A 26,733-nucleotide genomic window follows, 5' to 3' on the forward strand; every position below is an offset into this window, starting at 1 on the left:
ATGTTTATAATATATTATTTTGCTCGCAAGCAAGCAATTAGACATTGTCTGACAGCTTAAACTGTTGGAGTTTGTACAAATGTGCTTTTAAAACTCTGCAGCCTGAATAAACAACTCTCTGTTTCCCCTTGGCAACCTGACTCCAGCTCAACAATGATACTTCTTCCTGATATTGATGTTACAGGTGGCTTAGAAACAATTTAAGAGAAATTGGTTCTGTTTTCTTTTATTTAACCTTTTTTTACCAGCATAGGAATAGACAATAAATTTTGGGGAAAGCTTGCAAGAGTAAGGAAAGCTTGAATTATTTATGCTGTTCCGTTTCTTCCACACATGAAAATTTAAGTTCAAAATTTCCCAAACTTTAGGCCACCATATATCTTTCATAAGGATTTACCTGAATCATCAAGATGCATAATTTTGTAATGAAGATGATATTATGGTACTTTTTATGCTTTTGTGGTTGCCCGTGATAGTGGTAATTGGAAATTTGGAATATGCATTAAAATAAAAGGAAAGGATAGAACATGCAAGATTTAGATATATAATCCATCGGCATCCTTATGAAGTTGTACCTAGCAATCTGTGCTCTGGTACCAGCATTACGAAATTTGTCAAGAGGTGGTGGTCATTGTGATGCAGAACAGCCTTGGATATTAAAATTTTATTGTTTTAGATGGGAATTATGTTTAGGGTGTAATTTATGTTGAATTGGATTTGATTAAGGATGTGTTTTGGGAGAATTTGGTGTCAATCTGGGTTCAGAATAGCAATATCAAGAAAAGAAAGAATAAGAAAGAGTGTTTAGAGAGCAGAGAAGAGGAAGCAAGAACATGTAAAGCTGCAACCCTCAAACTAAATCAAACTCATAATTACATTATTTGAAGTCCGACAATTACATAGAAAAATGCTCCTTTTATATGCAAAAAATAGAAATCTAAGTAGGAAAAAGGAAATTGCACATAATAACAAAACTTCCAACTAATATTCTAGTTCCTAAATAAACTAAGATTCCAAATAGTATTAATATTTTTTATTACAAAAAAGTCCCAGATACTGTAGTTTTATGTGAAATATAAAAAATATTCAGAACTGTAATTTTTTAAAACTCTCTCATTTAATGCATCACATTGTTTCATCTTGGCTCCTTAAATGCAAAAAGTAAGTTAAACATCATAATTTATGTAGTAGTCCTTGTGAATCTTCACATGCTTGCTCTGTTCTGCTATTATATGAAGGGTGGCTGTTTATCCTATTGATGTTCCTTTGCAGGCAGAGTTCATGGAACATGATGAGAAACCTCTACCTATAGACATCCGCCTTCTTGGTGCTCTTGCAGATAAGGTTCTTCCTTCTAATAAGCAACTCTATAGCTGCATGACCCCGTACTTGCATTTATGCATTTATATTAAAAGTAGTACTTGCATTTATATTAAAAGTAGTACTTGTATATTTCTTTCATTTGCTTATGGTGAATGCTACATTCCAGTGTCATGCATTTGCCAAGGCTTTGCATTATAAAGAAATGGAATTTGAAGGTTCACTCTCCAAGAAGATGGATGCTAATCCTGTTGCTGTAGTTGAAGCTCTCATTCATATAAATAATCAGTTACATCAGCACGAGGTATGTTTTGAGGAAGAACTATGCTCTACTTTTTGTACGATTTTTCAGCTGCCTCTTAAAAACTTTCTGTCAGGTTGTCTTAGTTTCTGATCATTCTTATTTCATTCCACCGTTGATTCTTAGGCTGCTGTTGGAATATTGACCTATGCCCAACAAAACCTGGATGTTCAACTTAAGGAGTCATGGTATTAACAAACTTTGGCATGGAAGGAACATATTTCTATTATCTGAATAAATCATCAATGATTTGTTTGTTTCAGATGAAAATATTTTATACTTTGATTTTCCTGCATTTGTGTAGGTATGAGAAGCTGCAACGGTGGGACGACGCTCTCAAAGCATACACTGTCAAAGCCTCTCAAGTTTCAAGTCCACATCTTGTATTGGAAGCTACATTAGGTTGGCTTGAATTTAATCACGTTGGCTGTCACTACTGTTTGGCTTATTTTCTTCTATGTAGTTATAGTCACTCCATCATAATAGCCTGCTTTTTTATATCAGAAATCTGATCTTGAGCTCTTTTTTGCAATTTACCTAAAATGAAGAGGAAATTGATAAAATCATATGAATAAATTGATCATGCAATATTGAGGAAGCACTGATTTCTTAAACCTAGTCCAGGCATCTACTGATTGTATCAAATGTTCAATAAGCCTTTTCAGTGGTGTGAACACACCTGATTGCCTAGATGCTGCCTAGGGTCATTCATGGGTGGGGATAGCTCATGTAATTGTCGAATTTTGAATACTCGTGCCTCAAAAGTCAAATGTCCAATAAGGATACTCTATTATTGCATTCTTTTTCTTGGTTTATGAGGAGGCCCATTGGTTGCAACTAGAGTAGTCTTTTTTTGTCTGTTCCATAACGAGTGTTTGTTTGATCCAAGTTGATGTAGGTTTGGAAGAGGAAAGCAACACTAAACAACAATTACTGCATAAAATTTACTAAAACATTAAAGAAAATTGAAATTGGAACAAGAAAAGGGGGTTCAGAGAGAAATCTCTAAAATCTGAAATTGATTGATAGAAAATAAAACATTGATTAGTAAAAATATCCCTAGTAGCCAATTATATCAGTCAAAATCCTAACCTTAATACTTGTAGGGAAAGAGATCTCTATGAAAAGGCAAATGCTAATCACATGGCAATTAGAGAAACCAAAGAACATAGAGATTTATAGCTAAATAAGAAAATTAATAAGGAAAGTATTAGAAACCTCATGCATCACAAGTGATGATATTAGCTTAGTTAACTAGCACCTTAACTGCTTGTATTGATTAACTGCATAGCACTGTTTTGAGTCATTTCTGGCATCCAGTTTGTTAAAGTTTGTCAGATGATTCCTATCAAGGGTTGTGGTTGGTAATGGTATTCAGTGTAGGTCATTATTAGAGCAGCCATTTAGGATTGCCCTTTTTGTTGGTTGAAAGATTATCTTTGAATGAACCTTTTTTTATTGGTGATGGAGGCCACCTGGAAGCATGGGGCCAGTGGGCCTGCATTACCTTGATGGCCTATTCATGCAATAATACCCCCATTAGTCTTCCATTTAGATATCAAATTTCATCTTCAGCTTCTTCCCCATGTATTTTTCCCGCTTGAGGGATGGGGATACATCACTTTTTTATCCTTCCATATTTCAAGAGTTTGAAGATCTTGGAATATTGAAATTAATCATCCTTGTGTTCTATGTAGGGAGGATGCGATGCCTTGCTCAGTTAGCTCGGTGGGAAGAGCTTAACAACCTATGCAAGGAATATTGGACACCAGCTGAGCCTTCTGCCCGATTAGAAATGGCCCCAATGGTTGTTTTCTGAACTTTATGCAGTTGTCATAACTTGATCCACTGTGCATGCTTACTTTTGTGATTGATTGTTTCAGGCTGCTCATGCTGCTTGGAACATGGGTGAGTGGGATCAGATGGCAGAATATGTGTCTCGATTAGATGATGGTGATGAAACTAAACTTCGGGGTTTGGGGAATACTGCTGCCAGTGGTGATGGAAGTAGTAATGGCACATTCTTCAGGGCTGTGCTATTAGTTCGTAAAGGGAAGGTACTGTTTGAATTAGATCTATATTAACTTCAATTTATTTGTGTTGCTTTTTTGTTCTGCGCTCTTAATTATTTCATTATTACCATTGTTTCTGCAAGTATGATGAAGCTGGTGAGTATGTTGAGAGAGCTAGGAAGTGCCTGGCAACTGAGCTTGCTGCATTGGTCAGTTTCTGATTTCCTTATGATACTTCCAATTAAGCATGGGTTCTATGTTGGCTTTTGCATATATGACTTCTCTTTCTGGAAGAAATTCTCTTTTTGAGGTATTTTCTTCTACAGGTTCTGGAGAGCTATGAGCGTGCTTATGTCAATATGATCCGTGTTCAGCAGCTGTCAGAACTAGAGGAGGTTTGCTCAATAGTTTTTGAGAATACATCTACCTTGTTTTTGTTCTATTTCTGCATACAAGCATGAAATTAAACTGGAGTATGGGGTGGTAATCTGTTTTGTGACAGGTCATTGACTATTATACACTTCCTGTGGGAAATCCTGTTGCTGAAGGACGGCGGGCCCTTATACGCAATATGTGGACAGAAAGGATACAAGGAGCAAAGCGTAATGTTGAGGTAGAGATGACTTTATTCTCTCTCTTGCACATGTGCATTCATGTTTTCCGCTAATCTGTTGAAGTTGAGATATTTTCCTTATAGTAAATATCTCAGCATGGATGATTGTGAAAATGAAGTCAGCTGGGATCATGGCATTGAAAGCCAGGTTAAAACATATAGCAAGCGCTATGACGAGGGTTCATAGACTATTGTTTCCCACTTTCAGTGAAAAGCTTTCATGGATAGTGACAACTGCTTTTCTCTGACCTGTTTGACCATTTGTATGCTTGATTTTTCAGGTCTGGCAAGCTCTTTTGGCTGTAAGAGCACTTGTACTGCCTCCAACTGAAGACATTGATAACTGGCTCAAGTTTGCTTCTCTATGTCGAAAAAGTAATCGGATTAGTCATGCTAGGTCCACTTTGGTTAAACTTTTACAGGTCTGTGGCGCATGTTTCACCAAACCAACATTGATGTTAATTTTGGGATTGATTCTCATTTGTCTTTGCCTGTTAAAATTTTGTTTTGAATTGTAAACAGTATGACCCTGAGACATCTCCTGAAAACATGCGATACCATGGGCCTCCTCAAGTAATGTTGGCATACTTGAAATATCAATGGTCACTTGGGGAGGATCACAAGCGAAAAGAAGCTTTTTCTAGGTTGCAGGTGTGCATAACTGATTTAGCTGACTGTATCAGGCACAATTACCTTCATATATAGCTTCACTTGCTAATTCTGATTCTCTCTTGCTACATATTTTTCTTGGATGCCAAATCACTCTTACAGGATTTGGCCATAGAGCTTTCAAGTACCCCAAATATGCAATCAATCATACCAACAGGTTTAATGGGCAGCACAGGTCAAAATGTCCATCTCCTGGCACGTGTATATCGTATACTTGGAGTCTGGCAGTGGGCGCTTTCTCCTGGTTTGGATGATGATTCCATACAAGGTGGCTGCCTCCTTTCCACACTAAATTCTGTAAGAAGTTGTCTTTGTGGTGTTTTTTTTACTGATCCACCATTTTTTTGTGCAGAGATCCTTTCATCATTCAGCAATGCCACTCAGTATGAAACAAAATGGGGAAAAGCATGGCACTCATGGGCTTTGTTCAATACAGCAGTGATGTCACACTATACTTTAAGAGGGCTTCCAAATGTTGCCTCACAGTTTGTTGTTGCAGCGGTCACTGGTTATTTTCATTCAATTGCCTATGCAGCAAATGCTAAAGGTGTTGATGGTAGTTTACAGGTAAATAATATCTCATGTATAGGTCTCCTTGCACATTTAAAATCTTAGACATGCACCTAAAAAAATTTGGACATCATCTTTTGCCTTCAGCTTTTTCTATGCTCTTCTTTCTTTCGACATTGTAGCAGTCACTTTCTGTTAAATAGGCACCTTGTTGGTTGTTATAAAAGATGAAGATTACAGTGTGAATCTGGTCACAATTTCAATGAACCTGAAGTTTGTACTTTCAAATTTATATGGAGATGTGTTAGCGTGTATGTAATCATTTTTAATACTATAGGTATAAATTCATTTTGTGATGCGTGCATTTTTCACTGAGGAAAAGAGTGTTGTTTCTTATGTCATGTATTAAGTCAATAACTAGATATTTGTCTGTCTTATTTTCCTGGATCCTGGTTTGTTTCCTTCTATATATTAATACTCCAGATGGGTGTTGTTTTTAATTGTGCTATTTGTTTCAGGATATACTCCGCCTTCTTACCTTGTGGTTCAACCATGGAGATACTGCAGAAGTTCAAATGGCACTGCAGAAAGGATTTGCACATGTTAATATCAACACATGGCTTGCTGTTTTACCTCAAATAATTGCCAGGATACATTTGAATAACCATGCTCTGAGAGAACTAATTCAATCACTTTTGGTGCGAATTGGACAGAGTCATCCACAGGTGTGCATTTTTTGCTTGATGCTTTCCAAATTGATAGCTACACTTTTTTAGGCAGGGCTATTGGATGGAAGAACTGAATTATAAATTGTTGAGTTTGCACTTAGCTGCAGAACAAAATGAATGTGATAGTGATTATGCTAGAGAAGGTTGTATTTAACTTGACCTCCATGGAAATAGAAAACCCATACAATTGCCACATGCAGTGCAAAAAATAGTTTATGAATAGTATATTTTTCTAGAGTTTCATTTTATAATCTTGGACATTTTCAAATCAATTTTGCATGGTAAAATGGTATTATTTTATTGTTTCTTTGGGTTGATTTTGTATTGTTTTTTCATTTCTTTAAGCATGGATAAAATTTCTGAAAGTAAGAATCCTAATTGAATTGAAGTCACAAACACTAGTGCTAAAAATTGTCATTGAAGAAACACTAGATGTTGATTGCTCAACCTAAAAGGTAGGAATCTTCCTTTATTCCACAAGTGTAGTCTCTTCCAATATATTTATAAAGGCTACTTTGGTAGCACAAGTTTTGCATTGGATGTAAGTTCTTAAGATAGATGTCTCTTCACACAAATGCATCTGGACCTCTGCATGTGTTTTAAGGAATTGATATTTTTGTAGGCTCTTATGTATCCTCTTCTCGTGGCTTGTAAATCTATAAGCAATTTACGTAAAGCAGCTGCTGAGGAAGTGGTAAACAAAGTTCGGCAGCATAGTGGTGTGCTTGTGGACCAGGTTAATTAAGTGGTTAATTTACAATCAATTAATTGTTTGTTGCAGTTTGGTTTATCTTAATAATGGTCTCTGTTCACATGTAGGCACAACTTGTATCATCAGAACTAGTTAGAGTTGCGATACTTTGGCATGAAAAGTGGCACGAGGGACTGGAAGAAGCAAGTCGTTTGTATTTTGGTGAACATAACATTGAGGGAATGCTAAAGGCATTGGAGCCTCTGCATAAAATGCTTGAGGAGGGTGCTATGAAGGAGAATATTACTATAAAGGAGAGAGCATTCATTGAGGTTTCAATTAGTATTATCTTATTTGTCATTACATATTTTTGCTTGTTGATATCCACTATTAGTGCACTTGATCTTATTTTAGAACTGTTCTGGATTTTGAGCATAATTCAATTGTTGAATTCTGGATCTTACTTTTTTTATCCTATGGTGCTATGTTGCTGTTCTAATATATTGAATCAGATGACTCCCTTTGTCTTGAAACCCATTTGTAATCCCTGAAAATGGTCCGCAGGCATACCGGCATGAATTGTTAGAAGCATGGGAGTGCTGTATGAAGTACAAGAGAACTCTAAAAGAGGCTGAGCTTACTCAGGTATGGTAGTTTGAGGGAGTGAAATATGTGATTTTTTTTGTAGGTTTTTAGTACTGGTTAAGAAATGGTAAACTTTTCTTATGTGTGCATGAATCTGCCTGGGGGTGGATGAATTGGTTGGAAAATCATGACATATGAGTATATCCTTTTTCTGGTTGCAATTTTCGGATACGTAAACACATATTTTCCCTACTACCTTTCTGTACATAGTTTTCACTTCAGAACATCAAAATCATCAACAAATATCTAGAGTGCCACTTAGTTTCATTAGAGTTCTAAAAGCTGTGAACTGACTTATTTTTCGTGGTTCAGGAGCCCATTGTTTTTTTTTCTTTGTTTTATCAACTTACTCTCTTTCCATTCTTTTTCAATTTTTGGTGTTGGAATAATAACCATACACTATCTGTCTTCCATGTAATCACCCACTGCAGATTGTAGTTTAAGGCTGGTCCAGTAAGGACAAAGTTTAGAAGCAGTTGTATTCCCCCCCCCCCCTCACTTTAAATTCTGACAACAACAACGAAGCCTTAATCCTTAACTAGTGAGGGCGAGCCATATGGATGGATCCTTTTGTGCCATTCTCTGTGATCATAAACCAAATTTGTCTCAGTCTTAAGATAGTTAACCATTCAATACCACTTCCATCACTTTGTGTTCAGTCTCCCTCTACCTCCTTTCATCCCTCCACTGTCAACTTTCCATTCCTCTGAATCTCAGCCTTTAGTGGCCTACTCTAGACAGACCCAGGCCGTCTAAGGTGTTCTTCTTTCATTTTATCTCCAGTTTGCTGTACAGTGGAAAATGTGTTCATTTCTAATCTTATCTCTTTTTTGTGTTACCATGCATCCATCTTAGCATGCACGTTGCCAACACACATTTTATGAGGATGATGTTTTTTGCGCAAGATTCACTCCTAGAAAGCATTGTTGGCCTCACCATTTTATGTGGAACTTACCTTTCACATATGAGGGATTTTTTTAATTATTACTATTATTTGATGGAAAAGGAATTTTTGAGGTAAAATATGCACAGAAGAAGAACGAGAAATACTCCTAAAATACCAAGAGGAGAAACATCTTTTTCCATAGCTGAAGTAATTTAATCACATGTTTGGCTTACTTAGTTGAAGCTATGCTTGGGAAGGTGTGCTTGTATCAAAACCACAAGCTAATGATGTGAAATATGTCTTGATCAGGCATGGGATCTATATTATCATGTTTTCAGACGAATAGACAAGCAGCTTCAAGTCATGACGACTCTTGACCTGCAGGCAAGAATGATACATCTTTATGTTAATTTCTAGCCCATTATTGAATTGGAACTAACCACTCTTTGATTGTGTAAAAATAGTCTGTTTCTCCTGAGCTGGTAGAATGCCGTGATTTGGAGCTTGCTGTTCCTGGGACATATCGTGCTGGTATGATGAACTTTTTAGAAGACTCAAGTCATTATCAAACCCTAGTTTCCTACCTAATCCTTTGACTTGGTTTCTCATGCTTCAGATTTTCCAGTGGTAACAATAGCGTCATTTGCACCTGAGCTTGTTGTCATTACATCAAAACAGCGACCCCGAAAATTGACTATTCATGGAAGTGACGGGGAAGATCATGCCTTCTTGCTGAAGGGACATGAAGATTTGCGCCAAGACGAACGTGTCATGCAGGTTATATATCTTTTGCACGTAGAGATATTTATTTTTGTACTCTGTTGTGCTAGATGATGCTATTTGGTTCCATTGCTGGATTATTGCTAAAAACCTGTTGGCTGTTGCCAGCTATTTGGATTGGTGAATACTCTGCTGGAGAATTCAAGAAAAACTGAAGAGAAGGATCTGTCTATTCACCGATATGCTGTAATTCCATTATCTTCAAACAGTGGGTTAATTGAATGGGTTCCTAATTGTGACACACTACACCAACTCATTCGAGAATACAGGGATGCTAGAAAGGTATATTAAAGTTTATTGGTGGGTATTGGGGGTGGGGTAGGGGGCATGGGGTGTTGAGGTTTTTGAATGCACTTGTTCAATGTGTGGATATGTTAGTATTTTGTGGTGAGACAGCTGCAATTGATGGATTCCTGTATTTCTTAATCATTTCAGATCACCCTAAATCAAGAGCACAAATACATGCTCAGTTTTGCCCCGGATTATGACAATTTACCACTCATTGCTAAAGTTGAAGTCTTTGATTATGCTCTTCAAAATACTGAAGGAAATGACCTGGCCAGGGTATGGAATGAAAATTCATCTTATCAATATTTTTTTCTTCTTTCCCATGAACACTATTTCAGTGCATCAAGTTATGTTTTCTGCTAGGTTCTGTGGTTAAAAAGTCGCACTTCTGAGATATGGCTGGAGAGGAGAACAAATTACACAAGGAGTTTAGCAGTCATGAGCATGGTATGTGTTCACCTTGTATTATTGTTTAGCAGTCATGAGTATGTTATGTGTTTCATTGTATCATCTAACTGCTCTCTTAAAGGTCCATTCCATTAATTATAAAACTCCCCAACAAATGTCATTATTTCATCAGTCTAGCTGACTTGTATGTTTTCGCAAACAAACTAGTAAAAAAAAAAAAAGGAATCATGCAGATAATCCAAAAATCATCGGCTCTCTTTTGCCTTTGAACTTTTCCAGGATAAGAACTTTTCGCAATGATCAAGGAAATAAGTTCTTGATGCATCTAGCTGTTGGATTTCTAAGTTTTAACTCTTAAACAATGAAGTTGTTGCTGGGATGGCTGGTCATCCCACATTCTTTTGTCTACTAGGCTTCTTAACTTTGCTTGTTTCTAGCAAATAAATAAATGAAAGCTGCTGTTTTGTTTCAGGTCGCCTACATTCCTGTTTTCTTAATTCACTGTCTCTTTATAGTTAATTGTTTGGTTTTTGAGAGCATGGAAATGATTTAACGTTAATTGCTTTATTCAGGTTGGTTATCTTCTTGGCTTAGGTGATCGACACCCTAGCAACCTTATGCTGCATCGCTACAGGTAGATAATGATTAGAACAAAGCAACGATGGAAAAGTGCTACTATTTGGGATTTTCTCATGCTTATTATGTTTTGCAGTGGGAAGATCTTGCATATTGACTTCGGAGATTGCTTTGAAGCTTCAATGAACAGGGAAAAGTTTCCTGAGAAGGTACATTCTATAAAAAACTGTTTTATCATACGATTCCTAATGCACAACTGTTCCCTTCAAATATAAAATGCAGTAGCATGCTTAAAATGATTTCTTCAATGTAGGTTCCCTTCCGATTGACAAGAATGCTTGTGAAAGCTATGGAGGTTAGTGGTATAGAGGGCAATTTCCGCTCTACTTGTGAAAATGTGATGCAAGTTCTCCGAACACACAAGGATAGTGTTATGGCCATGATGGAGGTATGAACTCTGAATTGATTGTTCTATTTTGTACTTCTGTGTGCCTACTCTGTAGGAAAAGTCGAAGATTGAATTAATTGCAAGCTTTGAATATCTTCTGAAAATCCACATATATAGAACAGCAGATGCTGGTGTAAGCAACAGCAACCAATGAGTGTACAAGAAGTTTAAATTTGCAGTCGTACAGATGATGCAAGACTATTTATTATAGGGCAACCAGTTATATTAGTCATCTTGTTAATTTTTAAGAATTTTAAGTATTGAATTGAATATATCCTGTTCAGTGAGAAAAAAGGTAAAAGGTTTTTTGGTTGGTTGATATATGATTGATCTGGTCTTCAATGCTACCGCTAAAAATAAAATGTAGATTCTTGTTTATATGACAACAAGGTAAGTGAATCTGGTTCCCCTATTTTTCAGGCTTTTGTTCATGATCCTCTCATCAATTGGCGCCTTTTCAACTTTAATGAGGTCCCACAAATGTCAATGTTTGCCAATAGTCATGTCCCTGCTGTTGTGAATACCGAGGAATCTGCTCCTAGTAGAGAGCTCCCTCAACCGCAACGCGGTGCTCGTGAGAGAGAACTTCTTCAGGTATCATTTTATATCTCAGATGTTAGAACCTTTGCAATAATGTTCTTTGATGATGCTTATATATTCAATTTGGTTTATGTAGGCTGTTAACCAGCTTGGTGATGCTAATGAGGTCTTGAATGTACGTGCTGTGGTTGTCATGGCCCGGATGAGTAATAAACTGACTGGACGTGATTTTTCCACACCCTCGTTATCTGCAAGCTCTATCCAACATGCAGTAGATCACAGCTCTTTAATTTCTGGAGATATTCGTGAAGTAGATCATGGCTTATCTGTCAAATTGCAAGTTCAGAAGTTAATTATTCAAGCCATGTCGCTTGAAAATCTGTGCCAAAATTATGTTGGGTATGATGCCAATCTGCCTTCCCACCTTTTTTGTTCCCTCTTGTTTTATGCACATCTCAAAATGCTCTATACCAATGTGTTTGAAGGTGACATGTTGCTTCTTGTCGGTACAACATGCATGGTTTCATTTATGAAAACGGAAATATTGTTAGCAGAAATGACAGCTGAACAGAGATGGCATTAAGCACTTGTTTTCACATTTAATTTCATCCTCGAGTTAATTAACCCTGTACTCTTGCCATTTTCATCTTCTAATTTTGCACTGAATGAAAGAACAGCTCTACAACTAGGGCAGGTTTTGTTAACTAATAATATTTGTGTTCTGCCCTTCAGGTGGTGTCCCTTTTGGTGAGGTGAAGCTACCCTGCTGTATAAACTGTGCATAGCTCAATCCCTGTAGACCTCAAGAGAAGTAGCCTCCCGTTGTAACGTCTCTGTATATAGATACAGTTTGAAGAAACGAATGCTGGAAATAAGAAATAATATTTGTATATAGTGGAATTGCATTTCAAACACAGCTTGCACGGGAATGATCTTCGTCATCCCCAGTATAGGTGCTGCTATTTATTCTCTCATGTAATCAGTTTACAGTCGAACCTGAACCAATGCAGGCGCAGTAGCTCTGTATTCCATCCTTGTCAATCCACAAGAAATGGAATTTCACAGCCAAGGTCCCTCCCACCAGGTACTTATGTTGTGACTTCTTGAATTATAACTTGACAAAACCTATTAGCAAATTGCATCAAGTGATTTACGTGACAACCATTTCCATTTATGTGGAAAATTTTCAAGTGATTTGGTCTGTTATCATTGTCTTAGTGTGCATCTAAATGTATTTAATAACATTTTCACATAAGCCATGGGTCTTTGATGTAATTGTATGATCACGTAATCTGATACATGCTATTTGACCAGATAATGCGACAAATATGAAGGTTTCCAAGCGGTCAGCTTAACAAAAACATTGAATTTTGCTGCTTGAAATTTTAAAATTATGGATATTGACACTGAAGTAAACAGATATTTATCTAAATATGAATAACAAATAATTGTACCAATAAAAAAAAAAACATATTCCTTTAAATGTAATGGAGTTTATTGTTGTACTGACAACAATTGTAGCTATATGATGATGACGGGTGGATTCAAGAGAGATTATTCTTGTTCATATCTATTATCCTTAAGAGAATTCCAATTTGCCAGCTTGCTACATTTACGCATCCTGTTATTTTCGCTTTCGAAGAGTATAAACTAAATCAATAGAAATGATGTATCATTAATTATTTTACTTCATAATTACTACTATGCTATTTAATTTGAAAAGTCTCGCACTTTAAATATGATATACTAAAATGTTGATATGGATAAATTTAATTGTTTGTAATAATTTTATTGATTTGGTCCATGAACTTATCTATTATGATCCATAATTCACTTAAAATGTCATTTGTCCATCTGATTATATGAAGTTCTAATATGTTTTGTTTGTGTGCGTGTCGTCCAATTTTTAATAAATGTACCAACTATCACCATATTAGACATTGCATGCGTCACGCTTCTCCTCTGCTTCAAAATCCCTCAATTTTCTTCAAATATTTTGTAAACAAGGCGAGCTTTTTTTTAAAAAAAAAAGAAAAATATGGAAATCTAACTGTTGGTTTAATGTCAGTCATTAATATTTTACTCAAAATTTATATTTATATAACTGATACGATACCGATTAATTAATATATTTATCTCAAACACCTTGCTCTCTATCTATACAAAAACTTGGAGCGCTCAGAAAAAGTACCAACCACATGCACGTCTGTCCTCCACCTCCAAAATCTACCGGGAACTTCTCATATCCTTAAATTCAATACAAATATTAGTATCGTTTTCTTAATAATACGGGAGGAGCCAAATTCGAAAATAAATATAGCCTCGTTTTTTTTAAAAAAAAACTCGGACAGGTGACTGGTAATTGCCTAACAAACTAGGGTGCCACGTGCATCTATTACTGTTTCCAATACAGAATCATTTTTTCCTATAGTTCTTTTTCAGCAACTCAACAGAATTTAGATAAAAGATTTCAGCAAAACCTTGTTGGTGCAGTTAATCCTAATTTTATCTCCAAATCTAATAATGCTTGCTATCTCCAGAAACTGCCCAGATCATACCCAGATGAAGTTCAGAGATGTTTGATTTGCCTAACATATACATATAACAATGCAAGGAAGTCTATAAGAAAATTTTATAACCAAAGACATTCATCTCCAATTATATCATGCCAAATGAGATTGGGGCTACTTTGTTCATGGGCTACTTGAATTTGCTTCCTTACGAGTTTCAGCAGAGGTAATGAGCAGGTTGAGTGCTGGCTAGAGAGACAGTGGCTCATACAAAGTTGAGTGGTGGTGATTTGTCTCAAATTGAAGTTCTTGCGCACAAATGGACATCTGGTATTGTGCTTATTTTGCCTAGAAACATTACAAAGTATCAGATAATAAACAAGCTGAAACTGCATTAAGAACCTCGTTGACAGGGATGTGGCTTGAGCAAGGGACATTTCATACCATTCAGTATTACAGAAAAACTAAATTGACTCTTCTTCAGTTTCCCAAGGAGATCTAGACCTGCAAGAAACATCATTTACAGTTGGATACATGTTTCTCTGTGGTTATTGTGCAGGTCTGTTCTTATACTTGCTCTGCATCAGGCTCAGTAGGAAATCTGTAAAAATGTGCTCATAATCTGGCATTTTCCCGTACCCTGCAAATGGATTTAAAAACTTGTTTAACCACCTGTGTGCCCTAAAAAAATACTGTAAAACAGAGGCAAGGATGTGGGGAAGATTCAAGAGAGAACATCAAGAGGCATGTCAGACAGAGACGAGGGTCTTATTCCAAATTAAAAACTTGAAAGATAGAATACTTGAGTAAATGTTATATACTTGCCAGGAAAGTAATTGATGTCTATCACGTAAAAAACATCTTTTGTCCCATGCTCTCGGATCATATCTACATTAAACAATCGGAGTCCCTAGAAAATGCAGAATATGGTAGCTATGAGTAACGGCAAACCAGATATATATAACGAGTAACGGCAAACCAGATATTTATAACGCCTCGCCAACCACAGAGCTCAATAAAGTGAAAATATATGTAAAAAGAAAAGAGAAAAGGACAGAAAACATTGATCTACCAGTCGGCGACGAAGCTCCCTTGCAAGCTTCTCCAGTAAAGGAAGGGGAGGAAGTTCTGCGAGAGATCCACACAAAGTTATTGTAAGGGAGATGCTAAGGCCTACAAAGAAAAAGTTAAGCCAGTTCTCTCCATAACCAGAACAATCACTTTTACTGAAACATGATATCAGTAAGAATCCGTTTTCAATCATATTCTACAGCTCTAATAATAAACCAAGCGGTCAAAGGCCCATGCTAAAACTCAGTGCTTCAGTATTTATTCCTCAAAAGCATGAAATGACATACCTTAGTAAGATTTGAATAAATAAACTGGTTACAAAACTGATACCAAATGAATCCTTGGAAATAAGAAAGACAATCATAATGTTTAGAACCTGAAACTGAAAAGTAAAATGTTTCGAAGAATCTCACCAGCAACAGAAGGGTCAAGGTCTGCATCATCTGCAGAAGCTGCAGCAGATGAAACCCTTGGAAAACGAAAAACACCTTCAACTTTCGATAGCTCTTGCTTAGTAACGTTAGGTAGAGAGAATCGGCGTACAACCTTTATGGCTTCACCAACGATATAAACCTTGAAGAGAATGCCACCTAGCATGAGAAGATAAAAAAAAAATCAAATTAAGAAAGAACACTGATGGGCACATCAAGAATTATTTTCATGCATTAGTTGGAGCATGGTACCATGATTAACAAACTCTTGCAACACTAAGGGAGGTTCAAGTTCTGAAAGGGAGAATTGATCATAAGCAAGAAACATTTCATGTGACTTGGCAGTTCCATCCACAACTAGTGGTTTTGCGACTGAAAATATTAACACAAGGAAAATTAATTAAACAACATTGGGCAAGGAAAAACCATGCAGACATTTATTAAATTGCATGAAACATCCGACTAGTACTAAAATAATTCCAAGGTTGATCACTATGGATCTATCAACTCAAGGAAAGGAACCTGATAAACTCGTAGCCTTGGAAATTTGGAGAGACTAGCGCTAGACATCTGTTAGTTTTTAAATAGAAAAGAAACACTACCTAGTGGCAACTTTAATCCAGCCCTGGTAACTTCATGAGGGATGGATGATGGATCGTTATTAATTACCATCTGCCTTGGAACACAGACCTTGCCTACAGAAACAACAATAAATGCAAATCTGGTCAGCATTACTGAATTGCTTCTTCCATGTGACCTCTAGTTCAGGAAGCTGGAAGAGAAGGATGTCCCACAATGAGGATAAAAACAGCAGAAGATTACCATAGCTGTCAGATAAGTTGAGATCAGTCACATCATTGAGCATGGACTGCCGATTGAGTAGCTGCTCTATAGCATCTGGAGGATCGAGGACAGCTACTTCAGGATTTTTTTTCCTGTAATCCTTCAAGAGGAAATAATATATATAAAAAAGGCAAAGATAAACTCCTTTCCCAGGGCAGGAACAGAATAAAATACAGAAATTAGACAAATATAGAATGGCTGAGACAAATAGTAACTATCAGTGAATTGAGGCTTCCGGTAGCCATTAAACCATAATTGTAATGGTTTAAACCATTACAAACTAGCTAAACCATTGGCTGTAATAAAAACAACAGGTATAAGTTGTACAAATTAAACAAAAGCGTGAGAGCCCTTATATTGCAATTCATCTATGCCAAGTACCAGTTATGCAAGAGCACAGACCACTGATTACCTTAATAACACTCAAATCTTTTTTATAGAGAAAATCTGATAGGGAAAAAGATATTTAAATATGCGCACTATGGAGACAAGGAAAAGGTTAAGAGACAGGTTATTTAAATACACACATTGTAGCATCAAATTTAATTGATCAGTAAAAGTGAGCCAATCTTGCATTATAAAAGAAAGTGTACTTCAATACCTGCTAGAGGCACTTACTATAGTTAAGACACTGTAAAGTTCAAATGTATTGTTCCATTATATTATCAATTGCAAAGACCATTGTTTAATAAGACTAACAAGCCAATAAATCCCAGCAGCAAAAAGTGCAGAAACTTCGAAAAGAGATGAATGAAACATTGCAACTAAGCTCGCCAAACTTAAAAGGTCATCCAGATTGATCACAGAAGTAAAATCCTTGTTTGTTAGAGTTCTCGAGACTGACTTCAAACATCTGATCATGATCCATGCTGGGATGAGATGGGAGAGAAAAGCTCTGCACATTATGTCAGACTAAAAGAGTCTACAGGTTCAAGAGGGTAAATTTGTTTTTTCAATGATTTTCCTCTAATTCATGCTTAATCCCCAGCGCATATGGATGGAATTATTGTACATCAATTTATATGTTGGGCATTGAAAAACTCTGGTTCGTTCACTATACAGTATTAAAACTAGATACAAAATTACATTAAGAAATCAGAATTCGATGACAAACCTCAATAGCTCCGCACCAATCCTTTCCCAACAGCTGCAAGGAAGATAAACTAATCAGATACTTGTACCAGGTTTGGTAGGACATGAAGATCGTATCCGGAAAAAAAAAAAAAAAGAAGCTCGCCTACATACAGTCTGATCAGAAATTCAAACCATTAACCCGGGGCAACCAAGAAATGCAAATGAAAACGCTATTCAATCATTAAAATAATATTTTCAAAAAATGTAATAATGAGAGGATAAGGAGAGAAAAAACCCAACACTAACCTTGTGCAAAACAACATCGAAGGGACCTTGATCCAGCAATGGCCTGTTTAGATCAATAGCAACGAACAATATTCCCTTATCTCTGCACCAGGCACAGAAATTTGTTTATAGTTATGGAATGCCTTAAGATAAGGAGGCAACATTTTGGAAACTTGAGTTATGAGAGTATCAAGAATTTCCTTCATCCAGCCGATGCAGGCATTTCAAAAGTTCTTTCTTTCAACCATAACAGGAATTAACTTCATCAAGTACAATGACAGAAAAAGGGGGCGCAATGGGCCCCTGAAACTATTCTAAACGAGCTGAATTCACAGTAGTTTTTTTCAGCACAAATAACTACAGACAAAATAAAACCGAGTAAAGTATGAAGTTGCAGCTACATGTTAGGAATATCATGAAATTATAGAAATGCAGCTTATCAGTGTATAATGATAGGCCCAAACACAGGAAAAAAATAAAAATGGATAGATAACAGGAATAAAGCTATAAAGGAGAGATGACATCACGTAGCTATTTCTTAAAACTAGTTTATTCACACAAAATGCACAGGAATATATAATTGACAGAAATTGTGTACAGTCTTAACATTTCTAAACTAAATAATAAAGTACCAAACATTGACTTTATGATCATTGAAGAAGAGTCCAAAGAGTATATATTGTGGAATATTCCCAACTATTTTTCTAAAGAATCCAGATACCCAGGAGTGAAAGCATAAATGACACGTCAAGCAAAACACATGTCCAGTTTCTGTCCTAGAAAAGGAACCCCTGGATGCTTAGGTAATTTTATTTGCCGAAAGTATCTTTCTTTTTAAAATTGATTTTTATAAAAAGTAAACTTTTTAAAACATAATTTTTTTTTAATATTTAATAATATCATACAAAATAAGTTAAAACATAAATTGATTTTTTTTTTTTACTATATCATAAAAAATTAATTAGAACATAATTTATTAATATTTTATTTAAAAAAATAAAAATCAAATCTTACAAATAAAAAAAATTATTTTCATAAATTATTTTAAATAAAATAAATAATAATAAAAAAAATAAAGCTAAATCTCATAGATTTAAAAAAATTAAATGAAAATGAAAATGAAAAAAAAATCATAAATTATTTTAAATAAAAAATAGCAATAAAAATAGAAATTAAATCTGGTAAATAAAGAGTTTTAATTAAAAAAAAAAAATAAAAATCAAAGTTAATATAAAAATATAATGTTAAGGGATAAAATTAAAAAAAAATAAAATATATATAATAATCAAAATATTAATAAATAAATTTAATATAATTAATAAATAACATCGTATTTTTTTATAATTTTTAGAAAATATTTTATATTCAAAATAAAAAAATATTTTAAAAAAATTAATTAAATTTTTATTTAATTATAAAATATTTCTAATAATTAATTTTTTTAATTATAAATAAATATAAGAGATCATTTTTTTTTTTTAATGTAAACAACATGTCCCTCCACCATTTTATTTTTTATAATTTTTTTTTTAATTTATAAAAAACATTTTTCAAATCATACCAACCTTAATGCTTTAGCTTCGTCATTATTATAAATTTATAACAGAGACAACATATCCCTCCGCCACTGCAAAACCCTGCAAGATGCAATAAAAACCAAATTCCAGCTAAAAAACAAGGTCACCAAAAAAAAAGTTCACAGCCCAAAAACTAAAAGGCAAAAAAGACATTAAGATTTGCAAAATTTCAAGAATTCCCAGACAACCCATTTCAGGTATGGTAAAACCAAGCAGAAACCCCATAAAAGAACAAGCAAGCCTTCACACCCGCAATCAAGAGTTACAAAGAAACACATATATGTAAATAAAACTAAAACTTGATATGAGGATGTACAAACAGCGAAATGTAAACAGTGAATAATGTACAGTGAGATTTTACCTGGCTAAAACTTCAAGCTTTGGCTGCAAAAAACTCTTCTTTTTCTTTGATGTTAAAGCATACCCAACCACCACCAGTTTCTGTGGCTGTTGTATAGATGAAGACAACGACTTCACTTTCTCCTCCTCTTCTTTTTCAGGTGGCATTTCTCCGTGTATCCTCATAGCCCGCAAAACCCTCTTCTTTTTTGTTTGCGGAAAGATTGTGTAAGCTGATTAGTAATCCCTAGAAAACAAGAAAAAATAAGAACCTGAATGGCTTCAATATTTCTTTTCAAGTATCTTCGTGTGTTTGTTTGTTTTGCGTTTCTCTCTGTTTACCACGGCCAGGATACAGAGAGAGGGGTGGCGCTGGGAGTCGGTGCAGTGAGTATTTCTTGCAGGGTATAGACTGGCTGTTGCTATAAACATGTGTAAGCGTGCCTCGGTCTGTCTTTGTGAATTAAAAGTTGCAGAGATTATGGATTTTTGTAAGGAATATTAAATTCAATTTTCAGAGGGAGAGAGTGAAGTTGGAGAGAGGTGATTTTGCTTTATTTTGGAGTGTGGATTGCCCGAAGCTGCTTCATGTTATATATAAGAAAGACTTGGATTTGGTAGGTTGCTTTTTCTTATATTCTGGTTTTACCCCTACTGGCTGTTACTCCACCAAACTCCAAAACGAGCTCGAAAATAATAAATGATAGAAAGTTTATTTGTGATCTGGTGGTATGGTTTCTTCAGATTTTCAGTTAGACATCATGGGATTATTTTTAATGAAATTTCTGTATTATAGAACAATAAAAAGCAGTGTATGACAACATAAGAAAAAAATATAAGAAAACAAAAACATGTTTGGTCTCTTAAATTAGTGTGTATATACATATATAGTCTTCGTCTTCTTCCACTCCTGTCTGGACATTGAAAAAACAGAATCTTCCTCACTGTTTTGGACGATGCAAGATATTGTCTTCTTACACTCCTGTGTAGGCAAAATTTGTTTCAGAATAGCCATATAAATGCTTTTTATCGCATATGCTTTTTATCCCATATAAACAGAATAGCCAATTTGGCAATATATTATATCAGAAGATTACCTAGTTAGGATTATTCACTTCTTGACGGATTTTCTTAATTAAGAGTCCACTAAAGTTAAACAAAAGAACGGATTATTCCCTCCTCTATTTTTATTTTATTTTTAATTTTTTTGGCTTAGAGAATAGATTATTCGAGTCTCTTGAAATGCAATATTAAAAAATGCTTTTCCGTGCTAGGAATATACTTGCAGAAACATGCAGAGATCGAATATGCTTGGGCAGGCAAAATCAGGTCTCAAATGTGACATCGCTTGACCAACAGAGTGGGGGAAGGAGGGATGCTTTTTAATGAAATTTAATTTATAGATAAATAATTTCCTTAATCTTAAAATCATCGACCAAAGTATCTCTAATCAACTACTCCATAGTTCTTCCTTCCTTCCTTCCTTTTTATTTAAATAAATTTGTTCTGTTGTCCTCGTCATGCAAGTTTAGTCGTTGATTTACAAGTCAATAGTCTGTTTACAAGTCAATATTTATTCACGCTAGTATGCTAGAAAAAAACAAAATAATACACTTAAAATGGTATTTCCATTATTTATTTTAGAAAAAGATAAATTCTTGAAAATATTTATGAGTTCTGGTTATTGAGCCTCGTGAACCATTCGTACTAAAATAGTTCCATCAGCATGCCATCCCTCCTTTTGTTTAGAACTTGTTTGGTAATGTTGTTATAATTGTTTTTTAAATAATTTTTCATGTTAAAATAATGTTAATAATTTTTTTTATTTTTTAAAAATTATTTTTGATATCAACACATCAAAATGATTTAAAAACACTAAAAACATATTAATTTAAAGTTAATAAAAAAAATTAAATTTTTTTCACAAACGCTTTTGAAATGCAAAAACAAACGGGCCCTTACTTGAACATTAATTTATTATTTTTTGTGTTATAATCGCTCCGTCTATTGTACCTTCACAAAAATATTAATGGACTCCAAACCCTAAAAAAATGTATGTGTGTATGTATATATAATAGTATGATAAATTAAATACAACTTCTTTAATTAGATTTTTTTATTTGTTTTTAAAATTTTTAAAAAAATTAATTTTTTTTTTAAATTAATTTTTTTTTTAATGTTTTCATATCATTTTGATATATTGATATCAAAAATAATTTTTAAAAAATAAAAAAATATGTATTATTTTAATATATTTTTTAATAAAAAAATATTAGTAACCATACTATTAAATAAACTATAACCTATAGCTAGCTGATGCTTATGCGTTATATTAATTTGTATTTATATATGTGCTAATGAGATTCGATCTTAACCTTTTCAGTAGTGTCCACTAAGAACCATATCCATGCAAGAGCGTATTGGATTCCTAATCATCTAATTAAAATTGGATACTATTATTTTAACAGCACATGAAAGTTGAAGTTGTAGATGTCCCCTGGATGATCTACTAATTTAATTAGGATTAGTGGGTCTCGGAATTTCAAACTATACAGGGAATTAATTAAGAATTGGATATAAGAAAAAGGGAACATTATCCACTTCGGCTAAAAGGAGCTTCTCATCTTTGATCACACCATACACTTGTGCTAATTAACAATTGGTTTGGTGCAGGAGCACCTTACCTGCTCAAAAACAAGAAAAACAAAAATAAAAAATTAAGAGAGGGAGGGAGAGGAGGCATGCCTCTACAAGTATCTCTTGTTGTTGGATCAGAGGGGGAGATTTCTAGCTCTTGTTTATTTTGCTACCATGCCTCATGTTTTGCGTTATACACTTGCCACATGTTTGAGTATAGTTTTAAAACCCGACTTGATCATCAATCCAGTCATGTGATTGGGTCACAGATCAGATAGATTGACCTGGGTCAACAAAAAAAAAACACTTATAAAAAAAAAACAATCATAATCTTATTCATAAAACAGTCATAAACATTAAACAGTCATAATTTAAACTCTCAATTCATATTCATAATCTTACTTGCAATCTTCGCAAACGAACACTTACCATAAAAAAACACTGAAGAGATTCAAAATCTTGAAAACATAAAGAAAGAGGAAAGGATTTACATATATTTCCAAATTGTAAGCTAAACCTTACAATCTTTAGACACCTCCACACAACATTTTTTCACTGCCGAACAAGGAATCGAGCTAGAGTTCATCAAAAGAATCATGGTAATAGCATTCTAGAGTTCATTATGCAAACAACAGAGTTCTTATTTTTTTAGCAGAAGTTGAAATTGAGCTAGAGAAATTGAGTTGACTGGCAGAAGAAAAGACAGAAATCAAGCTAGAGAAACATACTTGAGGTGACTGGGCTGCGAATAAATCAATGAACAATGAATCGATGGCAGCAAAGTTGAGAGTTCTGAAATTAAAATTCATGCCAGAAATGAGGAAACGGCCAAGAATAAAGAAAACAGAGAGTGAAAGAAGGAGATTTAAACCTTTTTTGCAGAGAAACAACAGCGATCAATGGTCAGACATCCTTTGCTCCTCAGCTGGGTTTCGCAGAGAAACAACACCGATTAGGTTACTGATTTTGCTTCGTTCTTCTTCACTCTTCAGTCTTTAACTTTTTGGCATTTTAGAAGGTAAAAAACGATGTCATTTAATGACAGTCAAAAGAAAAAATAACTGACCGGGTCTCACCCGAGTTTGACCAGGTCCCGGGTCGACCAGGTTTCCCCAGACCAATTCCTGAGTGGGTTTTTGCCTCTACCCAGACTGGTTCCAGGCCCAGGTCGACCTGCCAAGCCGGTCTGGGTTTTAAAACACTGCGTTCAAGTTTCATGTCCCACTTCGAGAACAGCCAGCATGCTATTGGAGTTGTTCCTGTCCCAATGCCAGTTCAAGATATAGCATATTTAGGTCCGAAAATATTTTAAAATAGATGTGGTGGAGATAATCAATCTATTTGTACAGTAACAAGAGCTAGCCCCGAACGCTCAAACGAGTTCATATGAAACGGGTTTGGTTGGCTGATTCATGATTGATGGTTTGGTATGAGCAACAGCGGATCCTGCGAGTTGTGTTTTTCTTGGAAGCATACGCGTTAATTTGGAACTGAAATATCCTCTTGGATCTCTTGTTGTAGCTGCATGCAAATGTTTCCTATGCAAATGTACCAGGATTTGTCTTAACTTACACGTGAATTAATGTAATAGCTACAGCAGATTGAAAAGAAAGAGCTTGTGATGTTTGGTCGCATGCCTAACCTGCGCAGATGTCTCCAGTTATCCGAAATTGGACGAGCTCAACAATTCATTTGCTCTACAATAGATATGAAATAGTTAGAACAGAACACCAAACTTAATGGAAAAAATTAAAAAAGGATTGAATCGCAGTTGATGCTAACGAAATGTACCGACAAATTAGGCGTCGCGTGTTTCCTGAAATGATTCAACTGGTATTTGGGAGTGTGGTAGCTGTTGCTTTTCAAATAGCTTTTCGTGCCGAAAAGTATGCCAATAATGTTTTTTTTATTTTTTAAAAATCATTTTTGATATCAGCACATCAAAACGATCCAGAAAGTACAAACCGAACTCAATTTTAGCAAAAAAAAAAAAAAATTTGAAATTGTGCAAAAAGCCGTTTGGACCGCAGTACCAAACGGACCCGATTAAGTGCTGAGGTTGGTTTCCTAAGAGATCATGTCGATCTGGAGTTGCCTGAGTATTCACTGGCTCGCACCTCCATTTTGGACATTAGTTGTGTGAATTACAAGCAATGAAAAGTTAATAGGTTAGTTGAATTAACCAGGTCGACATGACCCGACTTAAAACAATTTTGTTTTGAAAAAAAAAAAAACAAGATTCTGACAAAGTTGCTCGGGTCAACTATATCAATTCATGTTTTGGATTTTTATTTTTTTGGTTCCCTGCTTTAATCTCTTGCGCGGCAAGTCATGTTCCAAAGAACATGACTTTACGTGGATTGGTCGGAGACAATTAAATCACGGCCACAACAAAATAATAATAATGTGATGCACATGAAACACAACAAGTGTTTGGGCGGAGATGCATTGACTCCTGTGACAGCATCGTAATCATTTGATAGCTCAAAGTCATGGAAGCACTATCTTTTTTTGAAAGTGTTCGAACTGTAGTGCATGTAGAGACAATTTGGGAGATTTTATTTTAATAAAAGCCTTGGACTTCTGATCATTCAGTATGAGCATCCCTCCATTAAAGCCCTTGTTCTCACTTAATTGTGGTGGGGATCATAGAGAGACAGCAAATCCTTTCAACTTTGGAGTTTTCGTTCATTAAATTTGCTGCTGTCCAGAACTGGACAGTAAAAAAGGAAGGAGAGGTTTGTATCACAGGGTTTTAAATTTTGATTATTTTTTTTTTCTTAAAATTATTATTTTTTATGGTGTTTTTTGAATTATTTTTATATGTTAATATTAAAAATAAATTTTAATAAATAAAAAAAATATTTTAATAAATTTTTAAATAAAAAATACTTTAAAATCCGACTGCCCACGCTACCAAGCAAATCCTATAGTAGATTATGCTCGGGGAGAGAATTGGATTTGGGCCATTTGGCTGATGTGGCCTATTAAGGGCGAAGTAACGGCCTGCCAGGTATGGGCCGACCGGAAGTGGTCAGAATTAAAAGATTTCTGTACTGGTTTACAACAAAATCTATTTAGTCAACCACTTAATTTCTGTTTTTTGCATTATATCCTATATATAATTGTATTTTGAAATTTGATTACATAAAAATTAAAAGAACATATTTTTTATTTATTTTGCATAAAAAAGTCTATCTCAATAATTTTAATCGAACACACGTATTTTCTAAAACTACCATTTCAAAACCCCAACCAACAATAATTTTAAAAGCAACAAGAAATATCTTTAAAGGCAAAGTTTTCTTCACGAGAAATATCTTGCTCTTCATAGCCACACACAATAAGGACCTCCATCTGTGTAATGTCATAACAAAAACGTGGAATACCTTACAAAGAGTCCCAATCAAACATAGACGCGTTCCATTCCGAGAAATTAGTTGTGGGATTTCGACCTAAGATTTTGAATTTCATAATTTTTTCTTCTTGCCACCTGACAAAGTACTTATTTCTTACAATATTTATTTTAAGATGGAAAAAAATTTATTTTAATTTTTTTTTTCAATTCATTATTATATGTATTTTTAAATCCATTTGATTTTTTATTTTATTAGTATTGGTATTGTAACAGCCTAAATTGTCATATGTTTTCATTTTAAACCTTACTGTCCTTCTTATTTTATTTTTAGTGATACAAGTCCATATCTGAGTTGACATTTTAAAATATATGACAAATTTTTTAATAAAACCAGCTATTTCATTTGTGTCATTTGTACAATGTCAAAATTTTAATTTATCTATTTTTCTATAAAAATAAAAATAGGAAATTGTATCAAACGGACCTAATTTTTATATCTGATTGAACTTATACCTTATATTTTTTTAAAGTCCTCGTAAATTGATTTTAAAAAATAAAAACTAGGTTATAATTCTATTGCATACGAAAATGCATGTTTCATGTTGATTTGATGGAAAAAGTAAATATATTTGTATTCAGAGACATCACATTGTGATTTTAACTATTTCGTGATGAAATCAATAATGAACAATTTTTTTTTTTACTATTAAATTAATAAGTCATGTGGCTTGTATATAATCAAGGTATACTCATTCTCATTATAGGATGGAGAATAAGAGAAGAAGATTCGAGATTCTAATTAGAATTTGATAAACTGAGATTTAGTATTGAATTTTTGATAAGTTCAATTTGTGAACCCCCACATAAGTTTTGATAATAATAATAAATAACATTTACTTGAAGTGTGATATACTGCTAACTTTATTATTTTTATTATAACATATATTTTTACTATTCTTATTTTTATTTTTTATTTTCATGCTATTATTATTATTATCATTACAGCTTATTATCATCACTATTATTATCAATAAATTATTATTATTATTATTATCATAATTATAATTATTGTCATCCACACTAACTATATTGCTACTAACTTTGTTTATTATTGTCACCTTAACTTATTGCTACTAACTTTGTTTCTCACCCTCTGCTGGGCATGGAGAATTAGTTTCAGTTGATATATAAAG

General features: G+C 34.4%; 2 protein-coding genes across 6 annotated transcripts in view; one reads left to right on the forward strand and one right to left on the reverse strand.

Moving 5' to 3' along the window:
• Positions 1-12,621, forward strand: part of LOC118059067 (serine/threonine-protein kinase TOR) — a 29,317-nt gene extending 16,696 nt beyond the window's left edge. For both annotated transcript variants that reach the window (XM_035071880.1, XM_035071881.2), the window contains exons 29-57: positions 1,273-1,344; positions 1,490-1,624; positions 1,748-1,809; positions 1,926-2,023; positions 3,319-3,428; positions 3,505-3,678; positions 3,777-3,842; positions 3,960-4,028; positions 4,136-4,246; positions 4,528-4,668; positions 4,769-4,897; positions 5,018-5,183; positions 5,268-5,482; positions 5,944-6,150; positions 6,776-6,889; positions 6,973-7,176; positions 7,409-7,489; positions 8,685-8,759; positions 8,840-8,906; positions 8,992-9,152; positions 9,264-9,437; positions 9,591-9,719; positions 9,807-9,890; positions 10,424-10,485; positions 10,564-10,636; positions 10,741-10,875; positions 11,296-11,469; positions 11,552-11,814; positions 12,148-12,621. In XM_035071880.1, the coding sequence (XP_034927771.1) occupies positions 1,273-1,344; positions 1,490-1,624; positions 1,748-1,809; positions 1,926-2,023; positions 3,319-3,428; positions 3,505-3,678; positions 3,777-3,842; positions 3,960-4,028; positions 4,136-4,246; positions 4,528-4,668; positions 4,769-4,897; positions 5,018-5,183; positions 5,268-5,482; positions 5,944-6,150; positions 6,776-6,889; positions 6,973-7,176; positions 7,409-7,489; positions 8,685-8,759; positions 8,840-8,906; positions 8,992-9,152; positions 9,264-9,437; positions 9,591-9,719; positions 9,807-9,890; positions 10,424-10,485; positions 10,564-10,636; positions 10,741-10,875; positions 11,296-11,469; positions 11,552-11,814; positions 12,148-12,166 (3,570 nt within the window). In that variant the 3' untranslated portion in view covers positions 12,167-12,621. The remainder of the gene's footprint in view (positions 1-1,272; positions 1,345-1,489; positions 1,625-1,747; positions 1,810-1,925; positions 2,024-3,318; positions 3,429-3,504; positions 3,679-3,776; positions 3,843-3,959; positions 4,029-4,135; positions 4,247-4,527; positions 4,669-4,768; positions 4,898-5,017; positions 5,184-5,267; positions 5,483-5,943; positions 6,151-6,775; positions 6,890-6,972; positions 7,177-7,408; positions 7,490-8,684; positions 8,760-8,839; positions 8,907-8,991; positions 9,153-9,263; positions 9,438-9,590; positions 9,720-9,806; positions 9,891-10,423; positions 10,486-10,563; positions 10,637-10,740; positions 10,876-11,295; positions 11,470-11,551; positions 11,815-12,147) is intronic.
• Positions 12,622-13,978: 1,357 nt separating this feature from the next.
• Positions 13,979-20,312, reverse strand: LOC118059069 (inositol-tetrakisphosphate 1-kinase 4). 4 transcript variants are annotated; one of them, XR_004689259.2, is made up of 12 exons: positions 19,818-20,302; positions 19,568-19,746; positions 17,651-17,732; positions 17,385-17,417; positions 16,250-16,370; positions 16,030-16,122; positions 15,680-15,799; positions 15,410-15,586; positions 14,998-15,053; positions 14,751-14,835; positions 14,370-14,565; positions 13,979-14,273 (listed from the first exon to the last, which is right to left on the reverse strand). XR_004689259.2 is itself a non-coding variant. In XM_035071882.2 (10 exons), the coding sequence occupies exons 1-10, from the start codon at positions 19,729-19,731 to the stop codon at positions 14,474-14,476; spliced, it is 1,023 nt and encodes a 340-aa protein (XP_034927773.1). In that variant the 5' UTR covers positions 19,732-20,303; the 3' UTR covers positions 14,029-14,473. The 4 variants fall into 4 exon arrangements, 1 of the variants encoding a protein (XP_034927773.1); XR_004689258.2 differs by having other exon boundaries at positions 19,568-20,302; XR_004689260.2 differs by adding an exon at positions 15,284-15,336 and having other exon boundaries at positions 14,029-14,565; positions 19,568-20,312.
• Between the last annotated feature and the right edge of the window lie 6,421 nt (positions 20,313-26,733).

Source organism: Populus alba, chromosome 9, assembly GCF_005239225.2.
Source record: "Populus alba chromosome 9, ASM523922v2, whole genome shotgun sequence".
NCBI lineage: Eukaryota > Viridiplantae > Streptophyta > Magnoliopsida > Malpighiales > Salicaceae > Populus > Populus alba.